The 27157-nt window shown below is 47.6% G+C and overlaps 1 protein-coding gene across 1 annotated transcript in view; it reads right to left on the bottom strand.

Moving 5' to 3' along the window:
* Positions 1-19837, bottom strand: part of LOC135385850 (uncharacterized) — a 42823-nt gene extending 22986 nt beyond the window's left edge. The window contains exon 1 of the mRNA XM_064615422.1: positions 19514-19837. Within this exon, the coding sequence (XP_064471492.1) occupies positions 19514-19538 (25 nt within the window). The 5' untranslated portion in view covers positions 19539-19837. The remainder of the gene's footprint in view (positions 1-19513) is intronic.
* Between the last annotated feature and the right edge of the window lie 7320 nt (positions 19838-27157).

Below are 27157 nucleotides of genomic sequence, written 5' to 3'. Positions count from 1 at the left end.
CTTGATCTTCTTTAAGGCCGTTTTTCGCTGGATATCCTCCTCATACCCGATTTAAAATCGACTGTGTAATGCAGACTGTGTAATGCAGGCTCGTGCTCGGTACGTCCTTTTTATCCTATTCACCTCGCGTGCAAACGTGTCTAACTCTGGTATAAATTGGTCGGTCTAGTGGTGGAGGTCGTGGTGGTGTGCTATTTCTGAGCGGTCTAGTGAGCCACAGATACTTAAGCTTGCGATGCGTTACAGATCAGTATTTGAATGATGGTACACCGGTACACCGCACGGGGTAACGTTGGGTACAGGACGCACGCTCGTGGATTACCTTGCCGCACGTTCTGTGGAAACAAGAAGGCCTGACGCACCGCATTGGCTGATGATGTTGCAGATGGTGTATCTGTAGCACTGGGTCAACTGGGATAATAAAAACAGCCGATGAACATTCTCGAGTAGTGGATCCATCAATGAAGTTTGCAGTGTACTGAGTATACGTTCAACGAGGGGTGTTGAAGTCAAACCGGGACTTTCTGTCTCCTGAGTGTACAGATGGCTCGCGCTACTTTCTTTTCGTCATTTTCACACGCGACAGGCCTCCGCGTTCACCACGTGGTGGTCCAAAGTTTGTGCAAAACAGAAGACACGTGCTGGACAAAATGGCCGACAACGAGGTGAGCGCGCACATCGAACAGCGAATTGTCACGAAGTTTCTCGTGAATGAAGGCGTAAAGTCATCTGAAATTCACAGAAGACTTCAGGCTCAGTATGGCCACGATACACTTAGCCGCAGCAAAGCGTTTGAGCGGTGCAAACGGTTCCGAGACGGCCGTACATTAGTGCAGGACGATCCTAGCCGGGACGGCTCAGAGCCCAGTGTCAGAGTTCCTGAGAACATCCAACTTGTGGAGCGTCTGATCCTCAAGGACCGACGGATAACATGTCTCGAACTGGCTCGAAAGACGGACCTTTCTCCGGGAACGTTGAACTACTATCATTCATGAACACCTCCAGTTTCGGAAAGCCGTGCCTCATCACCACAGGAGTCCCCCTCCTACAGGAAAATGCACGCCCGCATACCGAGCATCTCACGACACGCACCTTACAGGAACTTGGCTGGGAGTTGCTGCCACATCCCCCTTACAGTCCAGACCTCGCCCCCAGCCATTTCCATCTCTTCGGTCCACTGAAGGCGTTCCTTGGGGGCCGCCACTTCAGCTGCGACAACGAGGGCAAGAATGCGGTCCGATCATGGCTGCTACGCGCCGGTAAGGATTCCTACGCTGCTGGCATCCAAGCCCTCGTGAAACGCTGGGACAAGTGCATTAGTGCAGCTGGAGATTACGTTGAAAAATAAAACTAATTTCTCGCCTCTAAGTTCATTTTACTTTTGCGAAAAATGAAAAGTACCGGTTTGACTTGAACACAACTCGTATTTACAATGTTCTCTGCTCTCTCTTTTGAGAACTAACGTTGGTGCTTGGTTCCTTCTTACCTTGGGACCAGGGATAAAAAAAGAAAACGATCACCATGAAACCGATCATGAATGTGTCGTCGAATGTTTTACTGCAAACGGAGGACCCTTGGGCTTAACTTCCATAACACATTTATTGCAAACTTTGCATGGGACAAAGTTCGCAGTTGGTGGGTGACGCCGGGGGTGAGCTGTGGCGAGCGAACCTCCGCCTTAAAATATCTATCGGTATTTCGCGGCTTCAGCTATTATCATCCGCGCTTCCGCACTTCTGGGGACGTGAGGACACTCCGTGCAAGAGGATACCGAAGCTGCGGTTCCTGAGGGTGCAAAGTGCAATGGCTAGACCTGTAGGCTAAACAGAGGCTGCAGCTGCATATATAGAGGGTCTCCCACAAACTGATGAATCAAAGAGATCGATCGTTGTCTTTCTCTCTGGGTGATCCACCTGTTCCTTCGACGATAAATGGGGACGTACGATAACCGACACACACTTACGATGCTTAATTTGACCGAGAGACGTATTACCAAGGGGAAGCTGATAACGACGCATATCCATGGAGAATTGGTGGAGGAGAGTCTTATAGTCTTGGTGGGGAACGTTGAGCTTGCTGTACCATATATGTTATCTCTACCTTTTGGTTTCCCTATCTTTTAACTGTTTTGGCACTACTGTATCTTCACGGCTAACGCTTTGTGTGTTTCCAACGTCCATCTGGCTGTCGCATAGATAATCTGTAACCTGCATTTCCACACCGGAAAGCGGACATACTGGTATGACGTCAACCACGTGATGATCTGGTGTACTTAATAAGCAATCGCCGCTGGACCAAGCACCACAGTTCTGTGGGGAACGTTGAGCTTGCTGTTTCATGTTACCTCTACCGTTTAGGTGAGTACAATTTCCATCTAGTGTACTGTCTCACAAATATCTGCCCCACAAGACAGCATGTTACCATGTCACGTCTGGTTAATACTCTGTGCTACGTGTGCATGAAACTATATGTCCAGATGCCCCATAATATCGCTTTTAGTTGAACAGAATATTATTTGACACAAATTAGGTACAATGTCACTTTGGTAATTGCACTAGGTACAATGTCATTACTATGGGCGACATTAATATTGATATGTTGAAGTCCAATTCATTTTCAACTACGTGCAATGAAATACTGCACCCATATGGTTTCTTTCAGCTTGTATCTAATGAGACTAGATGCTCAGGCTGTGAAGGTGGAACACTGTTGGACCATGTTGTCACTAACCTGGATCGAGAATATTTAAGCCCGGGAGCTTTCCCATTCAATCTTACTGATCATGATCTTGTGTTTCTGTCTGGTGACACGTGGCTCGTGCCTGTATACAAACAATGGGCTAAACAAGAAGTTCAAAAACTAAATGCCTATAGCTATTCTTCCGGTTCTTAGCAAGATTATGGAAACGCTAAAGCGTTTGTAACATTTCTTTAATTGTCATAAGTTATTGATACCTTTCCAGTTAGGGTTTTGTAGGGCAAAATCAACTAAGTTGGCCCTTGCAAATGTAACCGCAAAAATAAAACAAAACATTCATCAGAAGCTGCTTTCTATGGGAATTTTTATCACTTTTTGAAGAAGCATTTGATCTGGTTGATCACATCATATGGTTAAGAAAGCTTCCGAGATATGGTGTACGTGGCGTACCTTACCAACAGATATCAGGTAGTGTGTGAAGCAGAGCCACGCATGTTGCTCCGAAAGGGTGAATTCTCGGCCAATTTCTCTTAGTGTACTATTTACAAGGGACATGTATATTATAGGCGGACGTCACACACATCTGTCGAGGCCACTGATACGCGCTCACTGTTTTCTAAACCTAACTCTCTTGTCCTACGGTGCTCGACATGGTTATCTGTAAATAGACTTGTAGCAAATGCTAGTAAACCTAACTAGATTATATTTCATCCTTATCAGTAACTAATTGAACTACTCATTATAAACTGCATTTTGGGGACGATGAGATAAATAGAGCCTCGTGTACGAAGTTTCTGGGGGTTTTAGTGCACGGGCACCTTGACTGTGAGTCACATATTCTGGATGTTCAGGCCAAGATTGTACCTGCGAATGTCAAATTTATTTTATCTACCAGAGTCCTTCTGATATATCACGTATAGATTCAGAGCCACGTAAATTATGCGTTAGAAGTTTATGGGCTCACATACACATCCCATTTGAGCGCACTATATGCATTACACAAAAAGGGCACTTATGACTGTGCTATACCGTTACATCCTCACGCTTCTGTTACTTTTGCCTTTTCTTATTATCTGTAAGTAGTGTTTTTGACCTACTAATGGTAAAACTTGCTGTCCTCGTGTATAAATTCATAAATAGGACCTCTCCACGCGGAGACTGGGAGGTGACGCGGGTTCGAATCATACGCATACTAACCCCTCTGTCCCCCACTCGTTACTGCTGTCGTCTCCATCTGCCCACGTCTGTACACCGCTCATAGCCCCACAGTTGCTTCGTAGAGCTAACACGGAATTTGAAAAATAAATAAATAAATAGGATCTACGATCAATCAATAATCTCTTTACAACTTTATTCATCGCCGTACTCACTTCATACTGATAACCTTACTCTGAAGCTCCTATTCCCAGAACCAATTTTGGGCAGCCTACTGCTGCATTTTTTGGTGCAAAGGTCTGAAACGTTTTACCTTTCATCACGCGTCAGGCTACCTCCATTCGTAAATTTAGACACGAAGTTTGACTTCTTTTCTACTGGTAACGGCATTCAATAATTTTTGTGATGTAGTCAGATTTATGTTTGCTGTTTCGAAGTATGTTGGTTTTTGCTTTGTTGTTCCTCACAAGACAGCCACAGTCTGTACTATTATTTTGTATCTGGGACCAGACATGTGCAAGATACTCAAAAATGTATTTAAGATAACATAATAAATACTAACGTTAGAATGTAATTAAGATAGAGTATAAATACATGAAAATTAAAGTAATTGAGATGGAGCACGAAATACTTCAAAAAGTATTTGAGATACAATTAAGATACTATTTATCCTTGAACGCAAAAAGTCACCGGTGACTGGTCAACGCGGGAAGTCGCCGCTATGTCACATGAATCACCTAGACTCCGGGCACTACGCTGGCCGCCGCTGCGTGATAGGAGTCATCTAAACACAAGTCCCAAAACGATGACGAAGAGGTACCACATAACTCCATTAAGTATATGTGACCCAAAACATAGCAAGCTTCTAGCAGGTCCCTGCTCGGCGAGGTCAAAATTCGGTGTCACCGCGTCAGGGCACACATAATAGAACCTTCACTGGCCAAGGATTAGTACACACGGGGCAAGATCTCTAAATGGTGACTTTCAAGAAGGGCCAATGTCGGGGTCTAGAGTCACTATCCGGGTCAAGTCCGAGGGACTCGGGAAATTTCCACTGAACAAGCAAGATAATGGAAAGAAAGTTTGAGAGGGAGATCCAAAATATGTAATTAGAGTATTGTGTAGAAAATACCATAAAATGTATTTTAAATAGAGTACAAATACACAAAACAAAAGGTATTGTGTAGAATACCAAAATACCGCAAATTGTATTTTAAATTCAATAGGCTAAATACGTACAAGTCTGTCTGGGACTGCGTCGTGAGTTTACCCTGCAGTGCCATGTCTTATAGGTTTCCCTTGTCTTAGGTTGTCAGTAAAGAAAGTTGAGTTGAGTTGAACACAGCGTCCACTTAGGCAGCAAATAAATAAGGACGACACAGACGACAGCTACATGGATGTTCTCGTTCATGTTCAATGTGTCCTCTTCTCTCTCTCTCTCTCTCTCTCTTTGTTATTCCTCTGTTCATGTTCTCCATGGACCTCGTCCACCAGCTGGCCTCCGTCTGTGTCATTCTCTTACGACGCATATCTTTCCCCATAAAGGAGAGCTCTGCTGTCTTGTCAATCGATGCCGGCCTGTATTAAATTATGTCTGATTTTACCAAGCGAATACTGAAAGCCAAGCTAAATTGCAGGTCTCGATTTTACAACGGCCCAGGTTCAAACGACATGGGCGTATGTTTATATATTGATGCTGGGGGTAACGAAAGTCTTCTTCTTTTTAGAAGTTTCAAATAATCGGGCTTCGCTCCCTTCCCTGTGGCACATCATGACTGTGCACGATCTTTGGCGTGACACCGTTGAATGGGAACGGAAATTGTCCTATGCCACAAAAGACCAGCTACCTACAGAAATACTAGACGGGGGGCACCAGGTTCTAGCAACAGGTGCAGCCCATGGGCATGGCCAGAGGTGGGCACCCTCGCGAGGGCTTGTGAGGGTGAGGGCACCCTCACCTCACGGAATTTGAGGTGAGGTGAGGAGCATCTTTTGGAGCAATGGTTGAGGTGAGGTGAGGAAAACTTCCTAGAAGACGCTGAGGTGAGGTGAGGTGAGGAAAATTTTCTGAAAAACTTTTTGAGGTGAGGTGAGGAAATCTTTTATCCAGAAAGCTGAGGTGAGGTGGGATGAGATACATTTTCTGAAAAACTTTTGAGGTGAGGTGAGGGAAATTTTGTTAAAATTTTCTGAGGTGAGGATTCCTTTTTCATGTGAGGTGAGGACTTTTTTTCGTGTGCCGAGAGAAGAAAAAGGAAAATTTGTCCGAAAATTTTAGGTGATATGAGGCAAGTTGGCAAAAGGTAGTTGTTAGGGCTGTCTTCTTTACTTTATTTGTTTTTTCAGTGACTGTTGTAAACCGAACGACGCGAGTCGTTGCACTTCACTATCAATAATCGCTGCTTATTGGCTGGTCCTGAGTCCTGACGATGGGTCTAGACTCTGGCTGCACATCCCACAAAAAGTAGGGGGCAATATGGGCACGACATTGGGTGCACTGATGACGTGACACTCATACGATTATGATTCACAAAGCTGCGCTTCGATTCGACAACCACTGTAGCGCTCAACCTATCGGATGCCATGCGAAGGCGGTGAACGAGACAATTAGCAATGCACTTACCATCCCACTAGCTGATGGCGAGCGGCCATGATATAATGCGTAGGACATGATCCGTAAATAATTTTAGCTATCATCGCCATTCATTAGGTACTCACCGCAGTCGTGGCGCTTTCTGGCCTCTGTTGCGCTTGCGCCACAAACACCTACAGTCACAATCTACCGCTGAAGCAGAGAGTCGGGACCTGATGCTTTAGTCTCGATAGTCGATACTTGCTTTACGCTGCGTACTTTCGTCATTTAAAAAAGTGAGAAGCGTCGACCTTGAGCAGGGAGGGGCACCCTCCTAACTGCAAGTGAGGTGAGGGCGCCTTGAACCCCCTCACCTCACGGAATTTGAGGTGAGGTGAGGGAAATTTTCTGAAAAGGTTTCGAGGTGAAGTGAGGTGAGGAAAGATTTTTTCAGCAAAGGCTGAGGTGAGGTGAGGTGAGGAAATTTTTCTGATAATGTTTTGAGGTGAGGTGAGGCGAGGAAAATTTTCTGAAAAATTATTTAAGGTAAGGGCAGGTGAGGAAAATTTTTTTTGAGGTGAGGTGAGGGAACTTCTCCGAAAAGTAGTTGAGGTGAGGTGAGGTGAGGACAAAGCTCCGTCCAGGAAAATCGAGGTGAGGGCAAAGACCGTGAGGAGTTTTGCCCACCTCTGGGCATGGCTGAGGCTGTCATATGCTCTCTTGATGTCGGCGAATACGATCGTAACTATTGTTCACTGACTCCTTGTCTGCTCAACAGTGGTGACAGATCAAGAACGCAACCTGCTGTGCCGGTAGAAGCCGGCACGGTAGCAGGCAGACGCCGGCAGAAGCCTGTCATCTCTGTAGGCATCATGACAGACAGAAGCCTGTCATGATGGTCCTCATACCGCCATTCCTGTCTATGTAATACCGCTTCTTCGAAAACCTTACCAACGAAACTTATTACCCTAAATAGACGAAACAATGACAGATGAGAGGTATGTTTCCAAGGCTTTAATAATGGAACTATCAAGACTTATTTCTAGCTCTGAGCCACCTCTCCGCTTCTATACATGACGCATTGTGAACATGACGGCCCAAAAAGACATGACATGCCTTCAGCTTGTTCGAGAACTACTCCTGCATTAGTGTGTTTCTAACAGCATCTTCATTGTATACTAGGTTTCAGACACGGTAGGGAACCCCATACAAATTTGGGACCAGTGAAATGGTTCTGTAGTGTGATGTTAGTAAAGAACAAACAAAAAAATGAAATGCTGGGTACGTGTAGCGTGAGACGAGCTACTCGAAAACTGTTCCGAAAAAACACATGGTTGGAAAGGTGTTAAAATGATGATTTCCGTCTATTCACCGCAGCTACTGACCGCTACTGACTAACGCCACCTAGATAGGAAAGGCTCTCCATAGCTCCGTAACGTCGCCACATCCCGTCCGACGAGATTACAACATGGCGTCCATTGTTTTGGTTATGTTCGGCGGATATCTTATTTAGAAGGCGAATTCACCCGTTTTTTCGATACGAAAAAGCGAACCAGCGTGTACTTTTGAAGAATGAAATTTTATTGCAGTATTTGTGCTCATAGCGTACAAAATAATTGCTTACACAACGGCAAGCCGAGCCACTTACAGCTTCGTTTCTTACGAGTATACGAAAGCGTGAACGAAGGTGAGTTGAACAATTACTACTCGTCTAGACTAGTCTAGCTTTTAGTAGTTCGTCCAGAACGGTTCTAGTACGGTCTGCCAGCAACATAGTTCGAAATATGTGCCTGAGAAGTTGCTTACTGCTTCTCTCTGTGCAACTTATCTTCCACAGCTTCCTGTAGTGTTCAACAGCGTGTTTACATCTAGAACCTGTTGAAGCAAAAGTTCCCGAATATGTCCAGTGGAACACCTGTTGCTATCTTCTTCCTCCAGCATGTATTGAGCAACAGCACTGAATGTGTCCCGTTTTTACTCTTCTAGGACCGGAATTTCTGATTGTTTTCTTTTGCTCTGAGCTTGCGAAGCTACTGATGCGTAGAGCGCAACATTGACAACAAACATTTCTGTGAATTTTTGACATCTTCTGCGTGAGTTCTATGTTCTCTACAACCAACGCCCTATTGTGGATCTCCAAAAGCTCCCTGCATTTTGTGCCTGATAGTTTCTTGAATACTGTATCTGCACAATACTCAGCTATGTAAGTTAAGTCCTTAAGTAAGTAAGTCATACCCCTGTCAGACGTACTAATTTAGTGTCACTTTCAGCGAGTACACTTGCAGTAAGTGTCATTATTTCGGAGTCACACGGCATCTTTTAGTAACACTACATGCAAAGTACACTTACGATGAAGTGAGTTCGCCAAACTCACTTCACTTTGCCTGCGACAATCAAGTACGTAGCCTCCACGGCAGGGCTTGCGTAACAAAAACCTTATTTTTGGAAAAGGAAAGAAACAACCCAATCGGAATTTATTTTTGGACAAATTTGTTAAGACAGCGCTGATTTGTACAAGAAAGACGTAAGGATTTTTGGCGTGATTTACCGGTACTCTCGTTCACAGACTGCCCAGTATAGAGTTCGTAATCCACTTCGCGGCTGCCATATTTGTTGACATTACACGGTGGTTAAGTGTTACCGGCGAAATACTCGCAGTGAAGCACTGAATAGTGGAAGACAAAAAAGACAGGGCGTCGTGGTCTGAGATAGAAACCTATGCTATCAGAACATGGGAGGACCAAGCGAAACGCGAAAGTGTATGCTGACATCGCAGGCCACTTGCACGCGCAAGACATAGTAAAGATATGTAAAGACCACCAAAGAGGTGAAGAAGAAGATGTAACATTTGTGAAATAAATATACTTGTGTTGGTTCGCGACAATTATATTTATGACGTTCAATCGACTTCAACTGCAAAGAAAATCTTTATGAAATGTCTCTGGACGTAAGAAAAATGATTGTACCTAGAAAGTATGGCGCACTCCCCGATGTTAGGTAGGAGTTCAAGCTCGCCCATCGTCATCACCATGACTGCTTAGTGACACTTACTTATGCCGTGTAGCAGGGGCGTAGTGAAAGTGACATTACAGGACGGAGTGCACTTCAAATAAGTGACACTAAATTAGTACATCTGACAGGGGTCTAAGTATGTATGTTAAGTAAGCCCTTTTGCAGCTCTTCACGCGAAAGTTGTAGAGACTGCATATGAGGAAATGTGAGCACTTCTGGAGGCGCAGCTTGTTTTCACTCTCAAACATCTGTTTCACTGAAATGTGATACAGCAATCCTGCTAACTGGCGGCACTTGTCAATCCGATCATCTAGGCAGTCCGTCTGAAACTTTCCCAGAAGCACATACGAAAGACCCAGTTCCTCGAAGCAGTACCCAGGCAACTCAGCGACTGCATGGATGAGGTAAGCATAAAAGTCGAATGCGTCGACGCTACGACACATCCAGGAACTGAAGTTGTGGGTCGGAAAGTTAGGTCACAGGTCCTGGGAAAGGGTACCTAGGTTTATTAGCATTTCGTGGGGACTAGTCTCTAGAGAGCTGGCCTGAGATTTTCCCTCTCCCTCGCGCGTCCCGCCCACCCGGAGCGCGCCAATGGGAGGACGCGTGGGCGGTGTCTGCTGAGTGCCATCTGGGGGCAGAGGTTCGAACGTAGACGGGGACGTGCTTTTGGCGATGCTACATCCACTAGGTCGTTCCATCCACCACGGCCTTCGATAGAGATAGACAACGTTCAGGCTACAAAAAGGTTCGGTAGAGATAGACAATGAACTTGTTACCTTATGAAAAGAGGCAGAAACTAGTGATGACTAGCAGAAGAGGCCTTCATTTGCGTTAGACAGCTTTATTTCACTATCAGCAACGTACGCATTTGACAGTCACAATAAATCAAAATATCGAATCCTAGTAACGAGGCGATATTAATACGACAAAATCCTGTAGAAGAGTCTCCAACCCCAGCAGATGCTGCACACCAGTGCGAAAGGACGAACCTGCGCTGAATGTCACGAGACTTCTACACATCAACGAAGAGTCAATTAGGTAATATGAGGCTCAGACCACCACCAGAATCATTTCACAGTCCACTTATGAGCTACAGATCCATAATATGTCCCACTCATATCAGCCTTTCACGTAGAATTGCATTCCTACGTGTGTGTTCCAAAAGGCTTAGCTACTGCGTACGCCTTGGGAATGTTCGAAACGTAAACAATGCCGTAGTTGCAACACGTTTTGGGCCTCCTACGCCGCTGCTGCCGCTATTTCAAAACGAAGCTATGGGACGCCTCTAGCAGCAGAGCAGCCGCAGCAGAAAACTGCTCTGCTGCCATGTTGCCGTGTTGCTGCTGCCGAGCCACTGCTGCTCGCATAAAGCTATGCACCCGGCCCTTAGACTCCAGCTTCACACTATGTTTGCCGGGTTGACGGCCTTGAATGTCAGTCCAAGAGCACGCTTTTGTGCGGGTGTTCTTTCTCATGGACACAGTGATTAAACAGTGCACTAAATGGTGCTCTCTCAACTTTGATTTCTTTTGCCACCGTCATTGAAGCTAGGTTAAAAGAAACACCTTCCAGCGTTCTTTTTGTTGCGGCAGTTGTTGCGGATGTATTTTAGGAGTGAACTGGGTCAACAATGTAAAAAAGTAGTTGGATATCCATTTCGTATTATAGATTAGAGAGGGTTCTGATATAATTTAGTTTCTCATGAATGATCTCACCGTCATGCAGCTGGCATGTCCTGATAGTCTTCACGTAACAGCCTATCAATAAATCATTTTGACAGATACCCTATCTGTGGGGAATCTAGAACATGTATGAATATTACACTTTGAGTTGTGACGGCTGTCCAGAATGTAGAGAACTTAGTTGCGTGAATCCGGTTCAGGAGCTGCTGAAATGATTCAACCCTCTTTTGCTTTTCTTGTTCATGGGTCCTGACCCCCATCACAACATGTCCCAGAGCGTTTGCTTCAGTACTCGCTTTTTCTCCTCAGATGCCTCTCGTAATGTGCTTGTAGTAGATGTGGGGCAGGAAAGGACTGACAACCGTACCCGGTGACTGGTGGAGAACAACTGGTTTAATCGCGCTCTGCGCGCTCACGTTCAAACTGAGCTGCCATCATCCGATGGCACTAGTCCTGCTACAGGCCTCCCTTCCCCCCTAGACCCTGATGGTAACCAGGGGAGAATGCCAGGAAACATTGCGCCGAGGGACAGAGCGTCGGCGTTGAGGGCCTCCACAGTGGGAGGGAAGGTCGAGGAGATCTCAAGATGAGCGGGCTTGACCCTGTCGAGGGAGATGGTTTCGCTGCGGCCATTAAGGTGGACTGTTACGCTCTTGTCGCTGCGGGCCAGTATCTTGTAAGGGCCAGCATATGCAGGGGTCAAGGGTGGCTTGGCATGATCCACCCGGACGAAGGCGTGAGAGGCATTGGCCAAATCCGGGTGCACGAAAATCTTCCTATGGGAAGGCTGACGAGGTAGGGCGGGTTGGACGGCCTGGAAATGCGGACGGAGGCGCGTTGCGAAGTCGTCACCGGTGAGGGGAGGCTTCGGGCTGGAATCGAGGAAGTCACCGGGCTGGAATCGAGGAAGTCACCGGGCAAGCGCAAAGGGGAGCCGAAGACTAACTCCGCCGAGCTACACTTGAGATCCTGCTTTAGCGAAGAGCGTAGGCCGAGGAGCACCCATGACAAATGGTCAACCCAGTTAGTTGGCTTAGGCTGGGAACAGAGGGCTGCTTTTAGCTGGCGGTGCAGCCGCTCCACCATCCCGTTTGCCGCGGGGTGGTATGCCGTCGTCATCATATGCTTTGCGCCGATAGCTTCAGAGCAGACGTGAAGGAGCGGAATGTGAACTGGCGTCCCCTGTCGGTGGTCACAATGTCAGGGCACCCGAAACGGGCGACCCAACCGAGTAGAAACGCGCGGCCGACCGTATCCGTAACCGTCGCGTCTGGGACGGCTACAGCCTCTGCCCAGCGCGTAAAGCGGTCGACGCAGGTGAAGAGGTACCGGCAGCAGATACCGGATCATGAGTGAAGAGAGAAGTGGGCCAACCAGGTCCAAATGAATGTGGCCGAACCGGACTTCGGGCGTGGGGAACGCTTTGAGTGGCGTCTGGATGTGGCGTTCAGCTTTGGTCCGCTGGCAAGTAAAACAGGAGCGGGTCCAGCTTCGGATGTCCTTGTTGATATTTGACCAGACGTAGCGGGTTGCAATGGCCTTCTGTGTAGCGCGCACGCCGGTGTGGGCGAGGCTGTGGTACTCGCTGAAGATCCGGCGACGTAGCGGCTCGGGTACGAAGGGGCGAGTATGCGCAGTGGACACGTCGCAGAAAAGAGGGTCGACGCAACCAGGGAGGTGTATCTTTTGAAGGACGAGGGAGGATTCGCCGGCGAGGTAGTCCTTGAGCTCAGCGTCATGAGCCTGGGCGTTGAGGAGATCACTGACGCTCACAGGGGATGGCAAGTAGGGAGCTGCATTGATGCGTGAAAGAGCATCAGCTGCCGAGTTGTCAACGCCGGGGATATGGCGAACGTCGGTGCAAAACTCTGAGATAAAAGAAAGCTGACGGATCTCACGCTCACAGCAGCCGGAGTGGTTGCCAGAGAATGCATATGACAACGGCTTGTGGTCGGTTAGAATGTGCCCTTCCAGGTGATAGCGGAAGTGTCGCACGGCCGCGTATACAGCGAGAAGCTCGCGCCCAAACGTGCTGTAGTGGGTCTCGGCGGTCTTGAGGCGGCGGGAGAAAAAAAAACAAGCAGCTGCCACATGCCATCAACGAACTGCTGCAGAACGGCGCCAGCAGCCGTGGCAGAGGCATCAGCCATGAGGCGGGTTGGTGCAGAAGGAATTGGATGGACGAGCAGTGTTGCATTTGGCAAGGGCGATTTTCGCTTCGACAAATGAGGTCTCAACTTCCGGCGTCCAGGACAACTGGGAGGTCGCCGACTTGGGCGCCCGGAGGAGGTCCGTGAGCGGTTGGACAATGCGTGCGCAGCCGGGGATGAACCTCCGATGAAAATTCAGCAGGCCAAGGAACTGTCGCACCTACCGTACAGATTGCGGACGGGGAAATTCACGAATGGCCTGCACCTTGGTTTCGAGAGGACGAACGCCGTGCTGATCGATATGGTGTCCAAGAAACTTCGCTTCGCTCTGCCCGAAACTGCACTTCTTAACGTTAATGACAAGGCCCTGGGCTTGGAGACGTGCGAATACCTGCCGGAGATGCACAATATGCTCCTCCTGCGAGGCGCTTGCAATGAGGAGGTCGTCAATATAGGCGTAGACGAAAGGCAAGCCTCGCAGGACGTTGTTGATGAAGCGTTGGAAGCTCTGTGCAGCATTGCGCAACCCGAAAGGCATCTTGACAAATTCAAAGAGTCCAAAGGGTGTTATGACGGCCGTCTTAGGTATGTCAGGCGGGTGCACCGGAATCTGGTGATAGGCTTTCACCAAGTCCAGGGTCGTGAAGACGGTGCAGCCCGCAAGACTGGCAGTAAAATCGTGGATGTGAGGTAGAGGGTATCTGTCTGGAATAGTCCTGGGGTTGAGAGCCCTATAGTCGCCGCATGGCCTCCAATCTCCTGGGTCCTTCTTCGGCACCATATGCAGCGGGGATGCCCAGCTGCTCGATGATTGCTGAATGATACCCAAGTCCAGCATGTGGTCAAACTCGCGTTTGGCGATAGCCAGGCGGTCACCGTGGAGGCGGCGGAAGCGGGAGGAGATTGGAGGGCCGGTGGTAGTAATATGATGGGTCACGTCGTGCTTGACCGGTGCCTTCAAGTTGCAGGGCTTGGTGATGTCCGGAAACTCGTCCAAGAGCGCGTCACATGGGGAAGCGGGATGCAGCGCGCGGATACCAGTTGGGACTTCCGGAGAAGACAGGCCCTTCGCTTCAAGCGTTGTGGTGTTGTCAAGGAGGCGTCGATGGTGGACGTTAACGGACAGGTTGAAGGCAGCCAAGAAATCGGCGCCTAGAATAGGCTGCGAGACGTCCGCAAGAGCGAAGACCCACCGAAATGTCCTCCTCAGGCCAATGTCCAACGTCAAGGAGCGTAGGCCGTACGTTTTGATTACGGTACCGTTGACAGCTTGAAGGTTAAAGCCGCTGGCGACGATCTGCGGCAGACGCTGGGAGCACTCTGATCTCAGCGCCGGTATCAACCAGAAGGCCAGTATCATCCAGCAACGCGGTCACATACGACGAAAAGGCGGCTGGGAGTTGGGCCGGGATCGCTTGCCACCATCAGTGAACGGCCCGCGAGTTTCCCTGCCAGGCACAGGGCGAAATGCAGCGCTGGGCTCGATGTCGGAAGCGTTGGTGGTACCAACAAAGGGTGGCACGGGAACGAGTATCTTCTGTCGAGTCGAGGTCGAGAAGTGGAGCGGCGATGACGTCTTGAGCGACTTTCAGAGAGTGAGTGGAACGCGTCCGTTAGATCTTGAAGCTTATCTTCTATGCGATCTAAGCGTGAAGGCTGAGCTGGTGTTGCCGCTGCCACCACCGGCGGATGCCCAGGCGCAGAATAGTCTGCGATTCGATCTGCCAAAGCAGCAAGCTTGTCAAGGCTGAGGTCTTCAGATCCTGCCAGAACCATGCGCATTGCCTGCGGCAAACGCTGAAGCAATAATTCCTGCAAGAGCGGCTGCTGGCTCTGACTGGCGGAATCTCCGAGCAGCTGCTTCATTCGGTGCAGCAGCTGTGATGGCTTACGGTCACCAAGGTCTTCTTCAGAAAGTAGCTGCTGAAACCAGGCACGTTCGGAAACTTCCAGGCGATCCAAAATGGCGCTCTTAAGAACGTCGTAGGCCTCAGTAAGCGAGACTGTGGTGAGGACATCATCCAGCTCGGCCGCAGTTTCCGGAGGAAGGCCTGCAAGGACGTGGAAGTACTTCGACTGTTGGCTCTGTATGTGCCGAAGCGCAAATTGTGCCTCCACTTGCCGGAACCACGACCGAGGGTTCTTTCGCCAGAAAGGGGGAAGTCGCAGCAGTGGCGGGGCGGCGGCCGAAATGGCCGGGTCCGCTGTCGAAGTTGCGGGCAGCCGTGTGCCAGCAGCGGGGACAGTTTGCGGCGGGAGAGGTTCCATGAAACCAACCGAAGGTTTGCATATGTCCAGGTTCGGGTCACCAAATGTGGCGCAGGAAAGGACTGACAACCGTACCCAATGACTGGTGAAGAACAACTGGTTTAATCGCTCTCTGCGCGCTCACGTTCAAACTGAGCTGCCATCATCCGATGGCACTAGTGCTGCTACATAGACAAATAATGGGGGCAGGCGGGGAACATATAGATGGCGCAGCATCAGGAGTCAGCCCTGGGACCTTCAGGGGCAATTTCCTTATGACGTGAACAACGAGAATTGGCCTCAATGAAGCGGCAGACCCCAATTAGGGACGACACAAACACGTAAGCCTCAAACGCCCATAAATTTACGATTCAAACAACTCAGGGGTGCTGACTCCATGAATCGAACCTTTTTTTTTTTCTTATGAGTTCTGTCTTAAAATGAAGCTCGCAAACCTATACAGAAATGTTGTATGTTGTTGTTGTTACTGTTGAAATGTTGGATTCTTGCATCTAAGGCCTTGTATGCAGTGCTACACTTCATAAACTAAATATGTATATGTGTGCATCTCCTTCCTCTTTATTCTATTGGAAAGGTCGAGTGATAGTTGAACAAAAAACGTCATCTGTCATGGGTACAGTTGAGATCTTTAATCCTTGTCCTTCTGACTTTTGTCCTTGAGGCCTCTGAAGGATTAAAACTCCCCCGCTTCGAACCCGTGTCATAATTGTCCTGTCACCTGGGCCCATCGATCAAGCATGCTACAACGCTAAAAGGGTCATTGAGTCACAAAATAATCTTGCACGCAGTACGACGCGGGCATCTACCTATGTAAAATCTCGGACCTCCGGACGGGTTTGTGTGACGTCACGGCGCGGCAGAGGGAAGCATGAGAGGCCTTTCCTGATCTAGGAATCCTGTACTGACTGTCTTCCAACGTGAGGCGGAAAGCGAAGACGCGCGCTGTTGCTAGTAGACGGACGCCAACGCCCCCAGTGTCGTCACCTATTCTTGGAGAATCCGAAAGGATGAAGTTCTTCTGGTTCCTTCTTTTTTTTTTTTTGAATTCGTGAAAGCATGCGCAATGTCTACTGACGGTAGTTATATTTTTGCGCACAGAGTCTTTGAGCGAGGTTGATTTACGGATATATAAATTAAAATGAATATAATTTTTTAGTGTGTACATTCCGCTCCGTAAGCTGTAAGCTGTCCGTCTGTGTCCGTGTCCGTCTGTAAGCTTCGCTACATAGACCCGTAAGTTACGTCTTTTATGTCGGAATGAACGGCTGAACATTGAGTGTTTCACAGCCAGCTGCATCGTTCTCACCAATGACGATGTGTCCACGGATGCACTGCAGTCTTACGTTATGCCCTTTTGCAACAGATCCACACAGCCATAAATGAACGAAAAACGCAGTGTTCAGTATATCATCTTGAAACCGGGCTTACATTCACACGCCGTCAATGTGCTTACGCCACCGTTCGGTGTTTTACATTTGTCAGCTCTGTTTTACCGATGATAAAATGGGCTACGACCAACACGCCCACTTTCTTTCGTATCATCTCTATCATTTTTATTTTCAAGTCTCCGGGTGGCGCTCCCCCAGAGTATTTCTTAAACCTGTCCGAAAGTCTCGAATCTAGTCTAATGGCCGCAGATATCTTAGTTCTGTTAGACTTTCGCTTCTTTTTTTCCTTTGAGGAGCCGCCAAATTCGCACAGACTTTGCTGTTACTGAAGTATCCCTCAGGAAATGTTATGAGTAGCATACAGCTATGAAGCAAAAATCCCCATTCACAAATTATCTTGTAGAGGGTACACCACCTCCTCTACATTTAGTGACCCGAACAACGAATACCATGTTCAGCGAAATTCGACCATTCATCATCCTAAATTTTTTGGCAAACCAGCAGCGAACCACCTTCTGGCAGGCAGGTCGCACTGGGACCCCAGTTCCACCAGGGACCCGCAGGGAGATCACTGCAAGTTCAGTTTCCGGCTCCACCTGCTTCACGATGGTCCTCCGCGACACTTCTCTGGCGACCACCAGCATTCACGCTCTCGTACTGGTTGCGGTACTGTCGCCCACACAGCAACGCACTCACTTAGTAACACTCAACGCAATCAGCAGTCACTCAACGCAATCAGCAACTACTCAAGTACCCAACCATTCAGCACTCACACCTCATCTCTGGAACCCGCCCGTATCGCAGCGCTCTTGTTCCCGCCATCCCGCTGCCACTGCATCAACTGCCACAAACAAGCCATGCGCCCAGTTGTCCATCATCCACAAGTCGTCCCCATTCTCCTCTTCATTGTCTCGGACCTGAACCGTATGCACCGCTCCGCGTCTGAGAGAGGGGAGTGATGTGGCGGACCGTGGACGACGACGACGCGCCTCTGCTGCCGCGCGCTACTGCGGTGGCAACCAGTTCTACTGGCACCGTCCTAGCGTGAGGCCACGACCATCTGTCCTCTGGGACATTCCATCACCGCTGGTCAGGACTCACGTAGAGGGACACCACCTCCTTTACAATCTGTTTTCTTGTGTGCCTATGCTCAGACTTGTTATCATGTAGTTCACCTACGAGCTAGCCTGGATTTACGCTATTTTATGGCTGCTACGCGCTATTTTATCGGTGTTTATGTTCAGCTTTATGAAAGTCGTGTGTACTACAAAAAATAATAATAATAAGAGAGAAATACAAAGTTCAGAGCCTTCAACACCCCTGATCCGAAACCAGGTCGCTGAGAATATCATAGACGACGCCTGTGCTGAATCAGAACCGGTATTCTTTTACTCGGGAGCTGAACCATTTTCGTGAGCTGTGGTGCTCCAAGTACGCAATTTTGGAAGACTGTAAATACTAACCACCACAACAAAATTTTGGCATCTATGCGAGGTACTGCTGATGCTAGAATTGCGACTCGGTTGCAGCTAGGGCTCAAGGAGCCACATCGAATTAACAGTATGCATTGAATGCGCTGCTAGTTTGAGTTTTTGGTAGGGCTGTAGGAAGGTAGAATTCTTTCGGGGTAAGCTTTCAAATGCCCCTGCCAATATTAACAGATTGTCTGACCTGGAGAGCGCGTTTCGTGTATGATGCCTATCAGTGCGTCCGTCATTTGCGCCCGCTGTGTTCGAGAAGACATCCACTGAGATATCTACTGTCCTACACGTCAGTTAATTTTATTGTACACAAGATCGGGAAGGCAGCCTTCCCCAACTGCTGTACGTGTGGTGTTGTGCAAGATATACATTACATCATAATATCATCTGATCGCTACAGCGAAGCCCGCCGCGTTTTGCAGTCGAAGATGGCAGCGATGGGCAGTCGACCTTTTAATGTCATTAAAGTTCTCCGACCGCGGCACCCTCAGGTCAGGCATCGAGCGTTCGGCGCTGTGGTTAAATACTTCCGCGGCATCGCGACAAATGGTTTTGATGCATGGTGCGAGCTCAAACCTGTGGACCGTATAGCACACCCATGGACCACCGTACTCATTTTATAATTTTTAACTTCTACATTCATTATGCGGCCATCACACCATCGCCCCCACCGACCCTGGTGGTCTGTGATATTACCCGCCATTGTAGCGGTACAAGTGCACTTGAATAGCCGGTTCCATTTGTAGAGCGGAATTTGTGGAATCTCCATGTTATTCTTCCTTCAAATCCAATCTAATCCAATTCAGTTAAAATTTTAATCACAGCGCTTATACGGTATGGCCAATCTCCAAGGAAAGAGAATCATAGCCTGGGTGTGAAACTTCCTCTGGGAGACGGAAAAAAGCTACCTTTAAAAAAAAATATATTAGATCTTGACGGTCAGTAATATCGTACTACATTCACAGCGCTCTTTCCACTTAACTGTGCGATGATGCACTGAAGACCTTCTTTAAGGGATACAAGTAGGAGCACAGCAGAGGAACAGAAAAAGGTTCAATATGGAACCATAGTTTTTAAAGCTGTTATGCAGCAAAGGTGTACTTACCTCGAATCCAGTTTCCGACGCACATATTACTTCCGCAGGCGACTTGAAGAGAGAGAATGTTAAAGTATCCGAACTTTGTTGATGCGGAGTAAGAAGACGGCGACTGCGAGCGACTGTCCACACTGCCCGTTTGTAGCCTGAGTGACGGCGATCGTTTCAAAAAACAACTTGACGCCCTTATATAAAGGCTGTCAAAACGCCTCGCATTTTCATTGGCTCACCGTGCCATCCCATCACGCGCTACAGAATTTGATTATGAACAACGACAACAAAAAGATGTGTGGGTCGTCAAAAGCACAAGCAAGAAAGAAACGCGGCTTGTCCTCAAAGTGAGGCAGCAACAAATGGGAGAGGAGAAAAGGGCCCCGTCCTGCGCTGAGGTGTTTTCTTCAGATGTCGCTCTTGCTAAGTGTTCGTATTTATGGCCTTCAAAGCAAAGCGAATTCACTTGTAGCGCACTTTTAGCTGCACCGCTTATTGGTGGGTTTTGTCGCGCTCTTGTCTTTCTTTCTTGCACACGGTGGATCAAAGGGGTCGTCGTGTCCTGCTGAGAAGTTGTCTCAAGGCGTTACGAAAAATTGCTGCAAAACGTTGGCGGCGTATTCTTTTCTCTTTCTTTTGATATGGTTTAGCAGGTAGGCTGTTTGAAACAAGGTCTTGGAAGTTTCTAGCGTGGGGTGTAGTTCACAAAGTACACGTCGTCCTTCTGTGTTCTTTGCTGACGTGAGCTGAAAAGTTGTCCGCTGTCTATTGTATCTTCACAAGTTCTAAAAGGATATATAGTGTGTTGCGGAAAGAATAAGAATGAGTACTACACATTTCCTGTTACCGGTAAGCCTCTATACAATTACCAATGGAGCACAATATGAAATGAAACAACTCAGTGAAACCAAACAACCTAGGAAAAAGGCATGACACCAGGATTCGAACTAGACCCTCCTAATTTCTGTCACTGTTTGTGGCCTACCTCGGCTAATTGTCGTTGTTTACAATATATGGGCATGGTATCATTTCCTTCAGCTTGAGGCGATAGTAAGGACTGGAAGACAAAACACAAGTTGACAGGGCTAGACTCACATGTGTTTTTGTCCCTACCACCTCCTCACGCTCAAGGAAATGATATACCAGCAACATCGCTACACCAGCTTGCTTGCGTTTTAATGTTTTGTTCAGAATATGGGCCTTGCCAGAAAAGTGACTATTTGATTACCTCCTTCGATAAACGTACTCAGTGATCTGCCGCAAGTATTGATATGCGTATAGTATATTTTTTATGGCACTCGATGAACTCTGCGTTATTTCCTTAGCCCCTGCAGCCAAATGACACATACTGTTGGGGACACGGTTAGCTAAAATCGCCTATTAGTACTTCGCCGTCCCATATTACCTCGGTTGCGCTTGAAAGTGTTGTGCCAATATTGCATTTGAAGGTGGACCATGTGCTGCACGTGTTTATTACTCGAAATAAATAGTCCTGCAACACCTGGAGATTTGAGATGAGATAAACCACGGAGTGTTTCTTTTAGACAACCGTGTCCCCTACAGTACATTAGATATATGACGTGAGCTTCGCTCGATTTGCCTCACGCGCGTTTTCTCTGTCTAAATTTGTAAGGTAGTACGTATTAATTGAAGCCTTTAATGATGTACGTGTGAAAAGCGAAAACTAAAAAGTAAAGTAAAAAGAACGCCGTCCTCCTCCCACTTTTGACATGACTGTCCAAATCGTCACACGAAATTAACGTTTACAACGCCTTCACAGGGAAAAGTAGCGATGCGTGCTGTACTAAGTCAATGTGGGTAATGCGTGCTATTCATGAAGGAGGAGACGTTTGTAACACATTCTTTCATTTGCCTGTAATCTGGCCAAGACCATGTAGATGCCGTTGCTGTATGCAGGATGCGAGGACTGCGGAGCCAGCCCGCCGTGGCGGTCCTTGCTCCATACTCCTCGTTTCTCATGTCCACTCTCTTTGCTACATGTTCCTGACGCCTCGTTTCTGCGCTTTGCTGCGTTCCCAAACGATCGATTTTGACGCGCGAGAGCTTGTAATCATCGGTACACTTTTCTCACTTTTCGCTCGAGTATTCCCAAACTAGCGAGCCAGCAGCGCGAGCGTGACATCACCATTCTGTTGATATCTGCGGCCTCTTGATATTTTAGCTCTCGCTTCCAAGATGGCGAGCTAGAAACCGCAAACATACGCCCATGTTGGCACATGGAAATGTAATACAGCTAGTAATTGCGATAATTTGATATAGCAAACACAAAAACTAAGGCTATTTTGTGTGCCTCGGCCTATTTCCAAACAAATAATCATGTGCAAATAAATTCGTTCCAGAAACCGCTATGGGACCGAATGTCGCAGCGAATAATCACACAACTGGCCGATTCTTTGTGAGTGCAAAACGGGTGATAAAATGCTAGGAAACTTGGGTAAACCTATGAAAAACAAGCAGTGTCGTAGTGCAGACGCGTGGGGTGTTTGGGGTTACAAGGGCCAGTGCAAACGAAAGGGTATTAAAAGCTGTTATTGCAGAACACAGAAATCAGTGCACAAATTTGTGCGCTTGATAAATGCACTGAACAAAGGCAATCATTTATTCATAACCGCGTTTGCGCCTGTTTCTTATTGTGTACACGGTTTAAAATATGTATGGAATGGCGTTATGTGGATGACTTGGAGGAACTACACGCATTTTGGACGACATGATGAATATATAGTCTTCTGCTCCAGCGCTTTGCGCGAGTACACGTTTGGGAGCAGAGGTGCTGGACGCGACGTCCCTAAGCGATAGCCAAACGTAGCAAGTCCTCGTCCTCGCCTCGCTTTCCAGCTGCCGCTGTAAACACGCTCGCTTGGGAACGTAGCACTATTCCTTATAAACTTCTGTCCTCACTCTGTGGTCTTCCTTCCTCTCTCCTCACTGCTTGACCACATTCCTCACGCCTGGCTCCTTGCTTCTTACGCCATGCTGTTCCAGTAGCTCTTTTTGGCAACTTAGTCCACAGTACGAAATTCTATTACAGCTTACCAGCGGCATGGACGGGTGTATAAAAACGCCCGCTAGTTGGTGGTAGCCGAGGTCGTGCTAAGGTCTGGGAGGTGGTGGGTTCGAATCCTGCCACCAGCTCTGCTGTCTGAGGTTTTCTCTGGGCTTTCGGGCAGACTTTCCAGATGAATGTCGGCACAGTTCCCCCTGAAGTCAGTCTAGGACGCGTACTAACCCCCTCTCCCCCTCTTCCTTGCTGTCCTCACTCCATCGATCGACGTCTGTACGCCACTCATAGCCATAGTTGCTTCGTGGCACCAACACAAAAAAAAAAATCACAAATTCCTTCCTTGGGAAAGTAGTTAGGAAAATTATTAATAAAGTTAATGTACTCCGTATAGCTTTCTTGATATGTATAAAACACATTGGAAACCTTGGCATGCATTGGTTTTAGAGTAGTTCTGTCAGAATAGTACTTATTTCGGGTAGATAGTTATGCTGCCATGTAGGGAGGCAGACAAGTTGCCGCCAACCACATCCGCACAAAATGCGCATGTCAGTGCGAGGTAAACATCATTCTTATTCTACTTGAGTAATTTTCGGACCGCTTATGTTCTAACTGTCCATTTGCAGCTTTAGACCAGCTTCACGGGACGTCCATCAATCTGCTAGCGCGAGAAATATTCCAATCATGTCAACCACGAACATTAACTGGGAAACTAGTTCATTGAGAAATAACGTGAGCCTATACGTACTATACAGGGATACCGTATACAGGGCTATACGTACCTCCCGTATAGCCCTGAGCACACGGCTTCCTTAATTTTGACCCGCAAAAAGGGCTTCGACCCTTTTTCTCTGGGGTTAGAAAAATAACAGGCGCTGCGGGTGTTCTTTCAAAGGCTCAGCGGGAAGCATCGCGGGCACCACATAACGAGGCTGCGTATTCTACATACTGGTGCCCCTATATCAGAATCAACGGGGAGCTGATTGTGAACTCCAATGAGAGCTCTGCTAGAACACTTTAACGCATGGCGGTTGGTGTCGATGACTTCATGAAACCAGGTCACTGTTACCACCAAGTCACACCATGTCAGGTTAACACCAGGTCAGGTGTTTGTTACTGCGGACACATCTTCAGAGTATTTTCTTGCCTCGTTGGATAGGCTTCCTAGAGAGTATTGCGTGTGGGAAACGAACGATCGTTTGTTTGGTCAACATGATGAAAAGTAATTGTTCTGAGGCTGGAACATACAAATGAGCAAACACAACAGACGCCTCAAGTTGCCTGGGCTCGACCGGTAATCGAGATGCGTGGTTCAAATCCCGCCGTCTTGCTTTTTCGATGGCTGCCATGTTTATGGCTTGCCATTTTATCTGTATCATGTTTCAACTGTTTTGTTTGGTTATATCGATATCCTCTGGGGGGGGAGGGGGGGCGTAGGGGCATGCTTCCTTTTGCCCTTGCCTCAAGAAATGGAGGAATATGTTTAATGGTGAAAAAAAAAGAAGAGGAGGTCCTATTCAAAATGGCCTGCGTCATCACAGAGGGAAGGCAGTTATGCATCATGGCACACATCATAGATACCGTTAATAAAACGTAGACTGTCCACAAATGTCGATCCCTGTACTCCGTAATACCTACTTCAAGCAAGCTGAATGCTTAGCGACCAGATGAGATGCCATTTCGTGCTATTTGCATTTCCCATGTAGCCCTAGTAGATTCAGCTGAAACGCGCTTTCCACATACGCCTTCGCACTTTCGGTTCCCCTTTACTGGTTACACAAATCTCGCCTTGGCGAAGTTAATCCACGGATTGGTCACTATTCCGTGGTCCATTCTCATACTTACCTCAAAAACGTGAATTGCAGAGGCTGAGTAAGAGAGAATGTGGACAGAGTGAATGTATTCGTCAGTGTCTTCCTTAAAGGAGCCCAGAAAGCCATCTAAAAAATTTCTGTTTCTGATGCACTACGAAAGGATGTGATGTGATTTGACGACTAATGCAAAAAGTTATCTGTACACAATATTTTTCGTATAAAAAATGCACCCGAACATCGACGCGCGCTTTTCCGCTCAACTCGCACTGCAGGGCGAAACGAGGAGGAGGAGGACGAAAACGTCACCGGTGATGTCATTACGGTAACAAAAACCTACCGCTCACCAATCGGAATCGGCGTTTCCCCCCCCCCTTTTTTTTTAGTTTTTCTAGTCAGCGGGTTGTACCGCAGTGACGTCAAAGCGACACACTGCGGCTAGTTGCGGACATTGCTACCGTTGCGCACAGTCGCGATCTTTCTTTCTCAGCATTCGCGGCCACCTGTCCCGTCGGAGCACTCCGCTGCTATGCTCAGCTGCTATGCGGGAAAGCGGCCCTCAGTGAGAGATTGCGCTTATGCCAATTAACAGCGAAAGGGAATAATAATTTTAAGGTGTCATCGTCTAACACGGAAGAACACCGTGTAAAGAACCCCTGGAAACATGAAAGGCGCTAACAGGATATAAACCTAGTGCACCCTGGCGAAATGAATTTTAATGCATTGCGCCTATGAGGATTTCGTCGATTTTTGCACAGGGCCCATGTTTAGATCATGATTTTTCGACAAAGAAAGTCAAATTCTTGAAATGTCATCTCCTATTTTGAATGAGTACGTTCTCCAGGCCGCATGCCAACCGCAGCGCGACTTGTAAGTGTTAACCCTGATGCACCCAGGGCCTTCAAAGATGAGAGACACGACTCCATATTAGGCGCCATCCGCGCGTCCATTCCTAGTCCCAGTATTATCATAATACGCATGCGCTAAGACTCTACGGCCGGTCCGAAGGAGTTCGAAACGACGCTAAGGGGCATTCTTTGCGGATCTCCAAAGGGCTCACACAAGAGACAACTTTGCAACATGGAGTGCTTGTTGTGTTCTCATTGGCGAAGCGCGTAATTGGGGGGGGGGGGGGGGGAGTAGGAAAACTAATGTGTAACCTACCGTTTTGGGGGGCAGTTGAGGGGCGCCATCGACCAGAGTGCATGTCCCGGAGACTATTTTCTCAAACGCGACCTCACAGGGTGCAACAGGGGAAAGAGGTACGCGGCTCACACTCCGTGATCCTAATTTCACATATACATATTACAAAATCAGCTTAGGACATTTTTTATATCAGTTTTATATCAGATGATATTAAGCCGCCGATTTGATCAAATTGATCATTTGGCCTTCGCGAGTGCCGTTTTGGAAGCGATTTTGTCAAACGCGACCTCTCAGAGTGCAACAGGGGAAAGAGGTACGAGGCTCAAACTCCGTAATATAGATTTCACGTATACATTTTACAAAACCACCTTAGGACAATTTTGATATTATTTTTATATCAGATGATATTAAGCCCAAAATTTGATAGCATGTTCCTTTCTTTTTTTTTTTGCCTTCGTGAGTGTCGTTTTGGAAGCGGTTTTGTCAAACGCAACCTCTCTAAGTACAGGGGAAACAGATATGCCCTCGCACCATGATTATAGGGCTTCGCACGGTTTAAATCTGCTGCCGCCTTTTCCGACCGTTGCGGTAGCCTCTGTTGCAATCCCAGTATAAGGGCATAGCATAAGCCGTTGATAATATCTCTTTGGCACAATGATACAAGTCGTTTGAGTCATTTTAAGGGGCTCTGCTGCCGCGTTTTCCAAATTTTGGGACGGTTTCTGTTACAATCCCAGTAGAAGGGCATAACATAAGCCGTCGCGAATATGTCTTTGGCACAATGATTAAAGGGTTTCGCCCGTTTTAAAGGGATCCGCTGCAGCCTTTTGCGGATTTTGCGGTCGCCTCCGTCACAATCCCAGTAGAAGGGCAACAGCACCGTTGCGAATATGTCTTTGGCACTATGATACAAGGGGTTTCGACCGTTTTAAAGGGCTCTGCTGCCGCCTTTTCCGGATTTTGCGGTAGCCTCTGTTACAATCCCAGTAGAAGGGCACAGCACAAACTATCGATGACATGCCTTTGGCAGCATGACACAAGGGGTTTCACTCGTTTAAGAGGGATCTGCTGCCACCTTTTCCGAATTTAGCGATTGCCTGTGTTATAACCCCAGCAGGATGGCATTACATAAGCATTGATAATACGTCTTGTTGTCCTTGATATAGGGAGTGTCGCACGTTTAAAGGGCCTTGCTGCCGCCCTTTCCGAATTTTGTGGTCGCCTCTTTTGCAATACCAGTAGAAATGCATAGCTTAAGCCATCGCGAGTATGGCTTTGGCACCATGATATAAGGGGTTTTGCCCGTTTTAAAGGACTCTACTGCCGCCTCTTCCAAAAAGTTTGAGGTCGCTTTTGTTACAATCCCAGTAGAAGGGCATGCGCTTTTAAGTATGTTGAACGTTTACCAACTTGCCCAATTTACGCCCGTATTACGATAATATCTCTTTGGCACCACGATTAAAGAGGTTTCGCACGTTTTAAAGGGCTCTTCTGGTGCAAAATTTCCAAATTTTGCAGTTACCAGTGATAAAATCCTAGTACAAGGGCCTAGTATAAGTCGTTGATAATAGCTTCGCTATGTAGAATACACCAGTAACCCTTTGTGGTGAGCGACTGATTAGTACTGGCTTGTGATCGTATTCCTTGGACGCCCCTGCCCTCATCGGGGTTGCAGAAAGGTTCTTT

Source organism: Ornithodoros turicata, chromosome 2 (assembly GCF_037126465.1).
Source record: "Ornithodoros turicata isolate Travis chromosome 2, ASM3712646v1, whole genome shotgun sequence".
NCBI classification, from domain to species: Eukaryota; Metazoa; Arthropoda; class Arachnida; order Ixodida; family Argasidae; genus Ornithodoros; species Ornithodoros turicata.
The sequence above is the reverse complement of the archived record's forward strand: the minus strand, read 5'-3'. Positions and strand labels throughout refer to the sequence as shown.